This window comes from Triplophysa rosa, linkage group LG13 (genome assembly GCF_024868665.1).
Source record: "Triplophysa rosa linkage group LG13, Trosa_1v2, whole genome shotgun sequence".
Classification (NCBI taxonomy): domain Eukaryota; kingdom Metazoa; phylum Chordata; class Actinopteri; order Cypriniformes; family Nemacheilidae; genus Triplophysa; species Triplophysa rosa.
Window position 1 is genome coordinate 20,968,295 of NC_079902.1, and position 12,172 is coordinate 20,980,466.

Below are 12,172 nucleotides of genomic sequence, written 5' to 3' on the forward strand. Positions count from 1 at the left end.
ATTGGAATTATATGGAATGATTAAGTGTTTCTTGCTTAACCCGCTGTCTCTTGGTTACAGGATGAGCCCACCACAGGCATGGACCCCAAAGCCCGGCGGGCGTTGTGGGACTGCATCCACAGTGTCATCAAAGAGGGCCGCTCTGTTGTGCTTACCTCACATAGGTAAAACTCACTCCATATTTCCACATGCACGAGTACTGAATGATACAATGGGCAAATACTAGCAGTGTTTGAAGCTTTGACTAACAGAGTATTAGTAGGCGTATAGTTAGCAAGATGCATGATGAACTCAACATTCAACTTTTAAAACACGATGAAACATTTTGATGTGGCAACACCTGTTAACCCTCATTGTGCCGACAGCATTCGAAAGCTTTGTGAACACTTTGTTTTCCACTATGTGTCCTTTCTTTACGGGCACTCGTGCTAACCTGTGCCGTTTTCTCTCAGCATGGAGGAATGTGAAGCTCTGTGCACTAGAATGGCCATCATGGTGAATGGCCGGTTCCGCTGTCTGGGCAGCGTCCAACACCTGAAGAACAGGTAAGTTCTCAAATAACATTCATGAGACTGTGACTTGCAAATGTATAAACCCGAAACAAACAAACGTGCAGTTTACAGGAAGCTGGACATGGAAATTCTGTTATTATTTAACTAAAATACCTATGTAGAGAATATGTGTGACTGTACAGTTTTGCTCTTTCTTCAAATTTTTCAGATTTGGTGATGGGTACACCATCATTCTGAGGGTCGCCGGTCCAGATCCTGACCTTCAGCCTGTAATGAAGTTTATCGAGAGCGAGCTACCCGGCAGCACTTTGAAAGAGAAACATCGAAACATGCTCCAGTACCAGCTCTCCTCTTCCCTCACGTCCCTCGCTCACATCTTCAGCATCCTCGCTAAGAACAAAGAGTTTCTCAGGATAGAAGATTATTCTGTGTCCCAGACCACTCTGGACCAGGTGAGGGTCGTTTTCAACACTGAAGCTTTGCGCTTCATCTGTTCTCGTGCGTGTGGTGACCCCTGCTGGAGAAAAGAGAAAATACAGCCAAAAGAAGTCTGTTCATTAAGCATTTTTATACAAACATGAAGACTTTTCTTTGGAAAACGGATCATATTAAGGACATATAATAACATTTAAATATTTACAGTTACAATTTAGATAAGTTGTCCATTTATGAGGTTTATGTGGTACGTGGGGGCAGTTGTGACCTAATGGTTAGAGAGTCGGACTCGTGACCAGAAGGTTGCCGGTTGGATTCTCAGGGCCGGCGGGTAACAACTGAGGTGCCCTTGAGCAAGGCACCTTACCCCTACTTGCTCCCCGGGCGCTGCAGTGATAGCTGCCCACTGCTCCGGGGGTACGTGTGTTCACCACTTGCTGTGCGTGTGTTCACTACTCTCTGGATGGGTTAAATGCAGAGGTCACATTTCGTTGCCTTGTACTTGTACATGTGCAATGACAATAAAGTTGAATCTAAAAAAAAAAAAAAAATCTACATATGCTTCAATACCCATAAAACATTCCCAGAACCTGTCGTTCATGTCTAAATACCATAAACCAGCGGTTCTCAATGGGGGGCCGTGGCACAGAAGGGGGCCTCAAGATGACTAAAATTTTTAAATGAGACAAAAGGAGTGTTTTTAAAACGAAAAAAAAAAAACAAGATATTTCTTAGTATTTTGCCATTTTTATAATGAATAAACATTTTCCCAGTGATTGTCAAGTTCTAAAATATTTAATTGTGTAGAAATTTGGAGTTTTTGTGAGTGGGGCCTTTGTATATTGCTGAATACAATGGGGGGGGTCCTTGGGGTCAAAAAGGTTGGGAACCCCTGTCATAAACTAATATCATAGCAAAAATATTTTGCATACTGTGTGTGATTCGGTGTGACTAAACGTTTTTCTTCTCCATCCACAGGTGTTTGTTAACTTTGCCAAAGACCAAAGTGACGATCACTGCGACAACTCCATTCGTCGTAAAGAGACGGGGGTTAACATGGCATTACTGAACCCACTGTCTCATGTAGAGAATATGGAGAAGCCAAAAGAAAGCTTTGTGTGAGCTGGGATTTCTCTTTACACTACAAGCTAAACTGGAGCCAATGGATTCCACACATTTCACAATGTTTTTGTGGCCTTTGTGCTGCACTCTGCCAGTCCGACCTCCATCTGAAGATAAAGTCCTTGGGTCAGCTGAGAGGCAGAGGCCGCAGCCAGGATACTCAATGCAAGGCAATGCAGAAAATAATAGACTTCTTGAGTTTTTAGCATGGCTGTGTGCGAGACACGCAGTGTTAAACTTGAAAACCTGCCATTATTTCTTTTGATGCAAACTGCACACAGACTGTATTTTGCGCAGTTGTTGGCAGAGATGTGACCGATGATGATTCAGGCCCATGGGAAAATGCCAATGATCAAGAATTCAGGGTCAGTGTCTTTGTATTTTATTTTCTTAAGATTAGAAAGCTGAAAAATGTCATGCTGAAGAATCACAATCATTTGCGTGGCCCAGGGCTAAACTGCAAATTGTACCATGGTAAATAGATTTTGCTTGTTATGTCTTTATTTATAAGTCAGAAGTTGTTTTAGATGTTTTTAAAAGTGTTTTTAAAAAAGGGGCATTATTTAATACTATCAAAGAGTGCCTCGCTGCAATCAGAATCTATGAGAGAAGTGATTATTGATTTTATAGGGTTTTTTAATAAAAAAAAAGGTTTAGATGAGTAAGCTTTACACACTATGTAACAAATACCTCGACTGACACTGTATTACATCGTATTGGACACTCCAGAAGTCGTTGGAAGGAAATTAAAGACGTGATGTGCCTTCTTTAGATAAAGCACACCTGGTATGTCCTTCACACAGATGAAGAACAAAGTCTTACTGGTCTTCCAGTGGCCAAAACCACGTTAAAATCTTCAGATCAAACCAGCCTGGCCATTGGAAACCACCTTAGCCCGGAATAATGTTTTTCAACAGGACAGTAGAATTCTGCCTTGATCTTTTTTATTTCCGCTGTGTTGTAAGAAGCCGTTCAGTACAGTAAGTGTGATCTTTCCGTTATTATTTTGGAACAGGCAACAGTGATGCCTTTTGTCCAAGCACTTTACTTGATATGTTAATTGGAATTAATTTAATTGGAAAATGTATTTTGCACTGGATTTTCCACAGACAAAGTATTGACGTTTTTCTTTCGACCTAAATGACAGAACAAACCAAACCCTAAAAAGACAAAAGTCTTACATTAATATTCATTTCATACCTGTTTACATTTCAAATGTTTGGCCGTGGGATGTCTGTTACTCACCTTGTACACTTACTGTATTTACTTACACAATAAAAACATGCCACTTCTACAAACCGAATATTTGTTTCAGTTGAAATTAAAGTTATGAGTTTTTATGTCAACCTGCTTTATATGCAATCTCTTTTCTAACACAACAAGGCATCGTAATTCTCCAAACCTATAGCATTATAAACACAGGGCAAACAACACATTTGAAGAGAACACACAAAAGGTCGGTCCAGATAAAGAGAAAATAAATGTTTTTTTTTATTGCTCTATTCACATATTAGGTTATGACACACACGTGCGCTATTCCCTCCAGAGTTCACACATGAAGAATTCTTTCTCTTTTCCAGTGTTTCGCACATTATCAATAAATTAAATCCATGCAGAAATCCAATTTATGCTAAATGTAAGTTAACGATTGATAAAGGCATGAATATCTATCAAATCTAACAGACATGGAATCATTTATTGTAGAGGGATGAGATGACATGCACATACCACTCACTGAACAGTTTCTGGAAAAGTTTGAGGCTTTCAGGGAGGAAATAGTTTTGTTCAATGATGGACACAACAGGGACTTTTGAAAACGAAATGTCAAGAGACCAGCTCGTCTTTACTGCATCATCTGAATCAGTTCATTTATTTGTCTTTCATTTGGAGTCTCAAAGTCCCATCAAACCGAGTCCAGGCTATTTCAGTGGTGAGAATGCACAGGGGAACATGAGTTTGTTCTTCTGTGACACCAGATATGCAGAACTCTCCCTTACTGGAGAAAAACAAAAGAGTGACATTTATAACATAAATATGGATGTACAGCGTGAAAACAAACCAATTGTGTCATCAAAAATCAACAATGTGCTGGATTTTGCACAAAGTTTATTACTTAAAGCTTTTAGATACATGTTAGGACGTGTGGCCAATTTTTGTTGTTACTTTTTTACCCCACACCCAACCTAAAGGCAAAATGAATTTTCCCCAAATACTCTTACAATCACTGTATGACCATCTGGTGCAATAAGCCAAACTAAAGCTGTACCTGCTGCCACCACTCTGGCATCTTCATGAGAGTGCCGTCGTAGCGCTGCTCGCTGGTCAGCGCTCTCATACCACCATAAAACTTGCACTGTGCAGACAAGACAGATCTGAGTATTTTTATTATATTATATAAAGTATATTCGCTTTCTTAATTGTCTATTACGTACCTCGATTAAGTTGCCCAAATTCAGAGTGAAAAACACCCACTGAGTGGGCGTACCCTGATCCTGTGCGGGTACCTACTGCTTTCTGAAACACCTGACCCCACACCGCCGGGCCCCCCGGCTTCAACTGGAAAGTAGCCAGCTCATAAACACCTTCAGTAAATGAAACATTTAAAACCTTTAGGTAAGTCAAACTGGTTCATGAGGTCACAAAAAAGTCTGATCCAACTAAGAAACACAGCCTCTAACAAACAATCATCTACTGTATTTCAAATACAAACATAAGGACAAACACACAGACACAAATATAGACACACAAGTTCTCACCTCCCTCTTTGGGTGGCTTCTGAATTTGACTCCAAGGTACGAGGTATGTCACTTCATTATCCTGAGAGGTCAACATGGGCATGGCTTTAGATATGTACTGATCTATCCAGCTGGAGTCCTGAGCCAGGGCTGCCCGCACAGATGCCCGCTGGGCATAGCTGTCTAAACAACATTATAGCAAGGGGGTTGCCCTTATTAAGCACTGAAGAGAGTTGCAGAGTTGAACAATTCAGCAGAAGTATAGTTCTCACCATACTTCCAGATGTGGAAAACCTGATTGAGACCCCCATATTCCACAGTCCAGTAGCCAAGGAGTTCTGAATGGGAGGTCCGAAGGGTGATCTTCTCATTGGTCAATTTGAGAAAAGCAGAATTGAGATGGGGTTGGATGAAATAGGTGCGGAACTCATAGAAGGTTCCATTCTGCTGCCTCGGCCCAGTGGAGATTGATGCCCTGAGCTGCTTAAAAATATAAAACAATCCCCTAGTGACACCCTGTGGTCATTATTAGAAACGAACACCTATGTCACAGACTAAAGCTGGATTTAAAGCAAACAATCGGCTAGTGACACCTTGTGGTCATTTACTACAACTAAAAGCGTCATATATCATATCACAGCAAGAGCCAAAGAAAATAATCCGCTAGTGACACCATGTGGTCATTGTTGGAAATGAAACCACAATGATATCAATGTTTGACAATGCTAATGAGAAACCTGTAACTCTTCACGAATTTAGGTTTAAATTTTAAAAAGCATTTTGTTTAGAAATGTGTTGTTTTTTATTTTTATGTTTCATGGTGCACATTTAATTAAAGCCCACTATTCAAAACTATCATTGTTTGTTTGGAGGACACCACATTCTAAAAACCTTGAAACTTCATGTTAAAGATAAACCACAATGTTTGCATTCTGTGATATAAGGCCTGCCGAAAGTACAAAGCTCAAACCGTATACTTCTAAGCTTTAAAAGCTTAAAGCTTTTTAAAGCTTTTACTTTAAAATCTTTTGGTATTGCAATTAAACATATACTGTATTACACAATGATAAAAAGGGAATTAAAAACAACTCTCTCCTAAAAAAATAATATGTAAGCAACTACTCTAGTTCACCCAAAAACATAAATCCTGTCATCCTTTATTCACCCTCACGCCGTTCAAACTCTGTCTATGACTCTTCGTTCAATGGAACACAAAGCAAGATGTTTTGAGAAATTGAGGCTTTGTGCCCATACATTTTAAGTCAGTGGGGGTCCATGTAGTTTGGTTATCAACATTCTTTAAAATATATTCTGTATTATCGGTGTTCTGCTAAAGAAAGAAATTCATACAGATTTGGAATGACATTAAAGTGAGTAAACGATGAAAGAATTTTCATTTTGGGGTGAACTATACTTCTAACGTCTCAATACATATATACTGTGCTAATCTTTTTAACAAGACAACTATTTTTTGTTGTTGTCTCAGACTTGAAGGTTATAACAGGACAACCAGGACACAGACACGAGGAATACGATGACCATGTACGTTAACACTAGAACATTCATATTCATAACATGACATTCATCACACGAGTAAACTGAACGAAATGTTGACTTATGAACGTTTAAACTCGACCTTTTGTAATGCTTACGTAATTGTTTTGTAACATTACCAAGGTCATACAAACAGTGTTATGTGATCATAGGCTTGACAATGGTGGGCGTTCTCTGACACACTCCCCCCGAAATAGTGACGCTTGTTTTTTATTCCAAAACAAATTAAAACACTTTCACTTTAAGCGTTTGTCAATTTAATGTTTTGTTTTTGTTAGAGAGTAGTTATTTACAACGGAAATAAAAAGACAAATGAAGAAATAAAACTCACCTCAGGCCGGCTTTTCAAGAGGCAGTGTTTTGCGTAAACTGACGCATTCTGCAACGCGGTACGCCACTGTATCATTTTGCTCATAACGAGCGTCATGATGTATCTACAACTGTAGAGAGACAAAAATACAAGTCAAACGTGCAACTCGGAACGAAGTTCACTACGGAAGCCGAAAAGTATTTATTAATGGAAACGCATATGAACCCATTCAGCTTCTGTCCGTGCTGTGGATTTTTTTTTAAATGCACAAATCATATTAAATTTAATTTTAAAAAGTGACATTTTATATGCATTGTAGGGAAGTTCTTTTCAGCATATATTTTATTGAAATGTGTTAGTGCAAGAGCACATGTATGTATTTCCTTACGAAACAAAAATATAGGCCTAGTTGAAAATAATAATGCAAAATATTAAAGAATACAGTTCCATATATTGAAACCAAAATGTGTGGAATTGTATATTACCATTGTATAGTACAATATATCACCAATGAATTTTTATGTTTTAAATATATATTAAATTATTTAATATATTGACAATTAATATTTATGAAAATATATTTTCTTCGCGTAAGGGTTAATACATATTGTTACATATTTTTAGTTTATATTTTTATCTAGTCTTTTGATTTCAACCTAATTTTAAACTTATTATTTATATCTTTAATTTATGTTGTGTGAACTCTGATGGAATTTCATTCATTTCACTATATGGTCAAAAACATCCAATAATTGGAATTCCATTCATTTCACTTTGGGGCCAATAACCAGGGACACACCTCCTGTTTTTACGGATATACAGGCTGGTGTATTTTGGATTGTGCTCAGCAATTTTTGGTCAGACTGGAATGTTTATCCCTTAATAAAGAGAAAGACAATAGAGGGGCTCTGATCTCAATGTTGTTGACGGGTGACGTTGGGTAGGTGGGGCAGACAGGCAACAAAATATCAGCACCTCTCCTCCTGCCCCTCACTTTCAAACTACTTGTTGCTTTCCATCAGCATAACAACACAGACAAGCTAGAAAGCAGAAAGAAAGAAGTGTTAGGCAGTTTTCAGGTAGTCCAACTATAGCCCAAAAACATCTCTCAGGGTTTATCAGTAAGGGTTACCTGCTGAACCTTTAGTTTACCTTTAGTTTTGTGATACATTTGATCATCATGACCGGAACAGCTGTGGTGATGTTGAGTGTGCTCTTCATCCTGTCTGTTGGTGAGTCCTGTCTTCAAGTGAATGCTGCCTTCAATATATATTGGTATTTTGTTTATCCTGAATACTAAAACTGAATATGCGTAATCTTCTATATTCTCCTAATTTTCCAGGTGCAGAGGATAAATCAAGACTCTACCGCAGGGTGAGAGATTTCTGGGCTATAAATCCTAGACCTAGCCAACGTGAACTGGTTTACAGTTATTTATAGTTTATGTGTAAATAATTGTGTGATTTCTATATGATAGCCTGCATGTGGAGGGTTGAGTGTCAATCAAGCATGTCCCCTCAACTTCTCTCCTGTTTGCGAAAATGATGGCATCACATACGTCAATGAATGCACCCTGTGTGTACAGAGAATGTAAGTGCCATGTCAAAAGAAATTAAATTAGCTTATTATGAATTATTTATTCATCCTGTAATGTGCCATGATGTTGGACTGTTAAATCACTAGGATGTTTGTTTTGTAGGCACACTAATGCAGACATTCTGATTGTGAAAGAAGGTCACTGCTGAGATGGACAAACTCATGATATCATAACTTCTGCTTTATTATCTATGTTGGTGTGTTTGCCATGCAGATCTAGACCTGTATTGCAGGATGCATGTGCATGAGTTTTTTTTCCAATTTTAATGATCTAATCATATACATTTAGTGTGGTTTTCTTGTCAGTTTGTTTAACATTAATATTGTTCTGTCTTGCTGGAATTTATTTAAACTCGTCTTGCTTAATAAACATAATTATTGTGTGCAGTCGTTTTGAGAGAGAAGTGCGAGTTACAGCTAATTTTCTAGTCATGTTAATATTTAACCCAACGGAGGGATCATTTTTACAAAATTTTAACATTTTGCTAATAAAATGAACCAACTGAGACAAACAACTGCAAGGCTGGTAATCTTTTTTGTCAATCTCTACAATGTGTTGAGTTGTGGCTAAAAGTTTCTCAAGCATTCAGGGTTTTTTCTTGTTAAATTATTTTGTTAGTGGTCGTTAAACGTCCTTTCAACATTGCTCCACTATGAATATTATTTTACAATCATTTTAATCATGTCTGGTGGATTGTGTTTGTGTGGCGGAACAAAATATTCATACCTCTGTTTCGAGGGACTTATTAAAGTGACGTACAAAGAACCGTTCATTCGCATGTGAGTTTTTACAACACCTTTCTGATTCACCAATAAACAACTTTTTAAATCCATATAACATTTAATAAAATAAAGCACGATTAATTTATAAAGACTATTGTTTTGCTACATTAATATTAAATGTTTATTCGCAACGATTCGCATTCGGGATTCTTGCCATCCAGTTATGCATCAATCATATTCAGCACAAGAAAAATAAGCAGAAGGGTGTATCTGAGAAATAAATGTTCCCTATGCTGAGACTATTAACGGTAAATTTAAGAGGACTTGCACAACACAAGACCCCACGTCTTAAATTCAGCACATCCTCTGTCATGGCCAAAAGCAAGTTTGAGTACGTAAGAAACTTTGAGCTTGACGACACGTGTTTGAAAAACTGCTACATTGTGGTTCGTCTAGATGGACGCAACTTTCACAAGTAAGTTTTTTTTTGTGTATGACTACTTTGCCATATGATGTTGTATTATATGAATGCACACTTTAGTAGTTAAAAAATTCAACTACAACATAATGACAACGTAAATGTAGCGTGATCCTCTTGATTTCCAGATTTTCAGATGAACACAAGTTCATAAAACCCAATGACAACAGAGCTCTGGGCCTGATGAGACGCAGTGCACTCTCAGTCATGGAAGAGCTTGATGACATCACAATTGCCTATGGACAGAGCGATGAGTTTAGTTTTGTCTTCAAAAGATCATCGAACTGGTTCAAAAGACGGGCCAGGTATGACTTTGATGTATAGGCAATAGCAACCATAACTAGGAGATGTTGCCTGTCAAGTTTGATGATGTCTAGAATACTCACGTATGATGTTGTCCGTTCTCTCTACAGTAAACTGATGACCCATGTGACTTCCCAGTTTTCCTCTAGCTTTGTTTTCTACTGGAAGGAGTATTTTGGGGAGCAGCCACTGCTGTACCCGCCGAGCTTTGATGGAAGGGTGGTGCTGTATCCTAGCAACCAAAACCTCAGAGACTACCTAAGCTGGAGACAGGCGGATTGTAAGTGAAGGAATATGTTGTAGATTGTTTGGTTTTGACTTGTATGTATCTGTACTGTGATTATATGTAACTGTGGCTTTGTTTCTGTAGTATAATCTATAATAACAAATCTTGACATTTGTTTTCATTTCTCAGGTCATATCAACAATTTGTACAACACTACATTTTGGACCCTGGTGCAGAAAGGTGGACTGACCACAACGGAGGCCGAATTGAGACTCAATGTACGATCACTACAAGTGTTTGCTAACCTTCTGTTGTCTCAAATGAACAATTTCCTCAATATATTTTGGAGAATGGTTACAAGGAATCAAGATGTTGGTCTTGTCTTGTTACGAAGTGTAATGAAAGAACCATAATATTTACATTAGTTTTTTCACTTTTCCAGGGAACCCAAGCTGCAGATAAAAATGAGATCTTGTTTTCTGAGTTCAGTATCAATTACAATAGCGAATTCCCAATGCACAAAAAAGGCACATCGTTAATATGGGAAATGGTAAGTAGATTTAGCCAAATATTGTTTAAAAATGGTCTATAATGTCTCGAACTAAATTCACAACACATATTATTTCGCAAACTCTTTCTTGCAGGTAAATGAGACCTCAACTAAGAAGATCAAGCGACCAAACGAAGCAGAGACTGAAGTTACTGTGACACGGACCAGAAAGAAAGTTACTGCTCATCACTGTGACATTATTGGAGATCAGTTCTGGGAAGAACATCCAGACATTCTGGAAAGAGACTAGCATGGTTGAAATCAAACCCGAAACCCATATGCTTTTCATTTTGATATTTAATAAAAAACTATTGTTGTTTAATATTTGTTGCATTTATTGCAACATTATGAATAAACAAACAGGCACAACATCTGTCAAAAGTCAACAATGTTTGCTACAACGTTTATAAATTGATAGCTCACTTAAAAACTAACATTTTGTCAACCCTATTAGGTTTTGAGTGAGGGTAAGAAAAATAAAACATTTTTGAGAAAATGGAACAAAACCTATCCTCTGAATAAGTATATACCCTGTTTTGTCTGATCTCTCACTATTCAGTGGGGGGGAAAGCTGTTGTCTTGATGTTATTTTTCTTCAGATTCCTGTAGGAGATAAGAAGGAACCAGGAATGACAGAGGGATCTGTTTCTTTCCTGCAGGGATGAGCATCTGTGTTACCCACCCCCACTGCTTCCTCTCGGTATAGAGACTTTCTCTTTAGACAACGTTTCGGCTTAATTTCAGTGTTTCTGCAATTCCAGCTGGACGGAAACAGCACGAGCACATTTAATGAAGTGAATAAAATTTGTACTTGTAAAGTTTTGAAGTGCTGAAATGAAGACCAATGTGTGGCTTTCTTTTCTGTTGGTTATGTTCACCACAGTATAACTGCATACACGATCATAGAATGTCTCTCTCTCTGTCCAATGAATCACCACAGGTGTATGCTGTGTATGCTATATGTGTGCCAAGCTGTTTTTTTATTACGCCTAATATTGTATTGGGTATCCCTGACCTAATTTTGTGCTTAAATTTGTGACTGTACACTGTAACTGCAACAGCTGTGCATGCTTTTGAAGATCTGTCATATTGAGCATGTTTGTAAGTACAGACTAATATTTTAGCAAATTTCACTCATAACAAATTACAGTAGTATTGTCCACACAGCATGACAATAGATGATAACTAAATATCTTGATTATCTCAATAAATCACACACGTGACTCACGTCAGCACTTAACACTACTGTTCTTATCATTTTAGAGCCAAGCTGTATTTTATTACAGATGTTATTTTGAGTATCCCTGACCTAATTTTGTGCTTTATTTATAGCGGGATTGTTGTATAACTGCGTGCTGTAACTGTACATACTCTTGAAGATATGTAATATGAAGTGAGAATTTTTACTAATATTGTTTTTTATTTAGGATTTTTTTGTGTATATCTCTCACTTTTGTATTTGTTACACAAAATACTAGAAAGAAATGTGTATCAATTGCCATAATTTCTATGGTAAAAATTAACCTTTGAATGAATGATACCTTATCTAAAATATCTACTGCATTTCCATTTTAATCCCATACTTTGTGTGACTATAGTTAAATCTTGGTAGATGTCTTAAAGGGATA

At 37.6% G+C, this 12,172-nt stretch overlaps 4 protein-coding genes across 5 annotated transcripts in view; 3 read left to right on the top strand and 1 right to left on the bottom strand.

Moving 5' to 3' along the window:
- abca1b (ATP-binding cassette, sub-family A (ABC1), member 1B) overlaps window positions 1-3,367 on the top strand; it is a 32,303-nt gene extending 28,936 nt beyond the window's left edge. Inside the window, exons 44-47 of the mRNA XM_057349141.1 lie at window positions 61-164; window positions 453-545; window positions 721-964; window positions 1,926-3,367. Of these exons, the coding sequence (XP_057205124.1) occupies window positions 61-164; window positions 453-545; window positions 721-964; window positions 1,926-2,069 (585 nt within the window). The 3' untranslated portion in view covers window positions 2,070-3,367. The remainder of the gene's footprint in view (window positions 1-60; window positions 165-452; window positions 546-720; window positions 965-1,925) is intronic.
- A 169-nt stretch (window positions 3,368-3,536) lies between these two features.
- On the bottom strand, window positions 3,537-6,844 carry nipsnap3a (nipsnap homolog 3A (C. elegans)). 2 transcript variants are annotated; one of them, XM_057349143.1, is made up of 6 exons: window positions 6,690-6,844; window positions 5,077-5,284; window positions 4,826-4,987; window positions 4,502-4,651; window positions 4,336-4,422; window positions 3,537-4,065 (listed from the first exon to the last, which is right to left on the bottom strand). In XM_057349143.1, the coding sequence occupies exons 1-6, from the start codon at window positions 6,783-6,785 to the stop codon at window positions 3,989-3,991; spliced, it is 780 nt and encodes a 259-aa protein (XP_057205126.1). In that variant the 5' UTR covers window positions 6,786-6,844; the 3' UTR covers window positions 3,537-3,988. The 2 variants fall into 2 exon arrangements, with proteins under 2 accessions (XP_057205126.1, XP_057205125.1); XM_057349142.1 differs by having other exon boundaries at window positions 5,077-5,287.
- A 1,004-nt stretch (window positions 6,845-7,848) lies between these two features.
- Window positions 7,849-8,673, top strand: LOC130564258 (probable pancreatic secretory proteinase inhibitor). Its single transcript, XM_057350204.1, has 4 exons — window positions 7,849-7,900; window positions 8,011-8,042; window positions 8,146-8,258; window positions 8,368-8,673. Exons 1-4 carry the CDS (start codon window positions 7,849-7,851, stop codon window positions 8,411-8,413), a joined length of 243 nt encoding a protein of 80 aa, XP_057206187.1. The 3' UTR covers window positions 8,414-8,673.
- Window positions 8,674-9,015: 342 nt separating this feature from the next.
- On the top strand, window positions 9,016-11,901 carry thg1l (tRNA-histidine guanylyltransferase 1-like). The gene is made up of 6 exons (XM_057349698.1): window positions 9,016-9,462; window positions 9,594-9,770; window positions 9,879-10,048; window positions 10,184-10,272; window positions 10,437-10,544; window positions 10,639-11,901. The coding sequence occupies exons 1-6, from the start codon at window positions 9,269-9,271 to the stop codon at window positions 10,792-10,794; spliced, it is 894 nt and encodes a 297-aa protein (XP_057205681.1). The 5' UTR covers window positions 9,016-9,268; the 3' UTR covers window positions 10,795-11,901.
- Window positions 11,902-12,172: the final 271 nt, after the last annotated feature.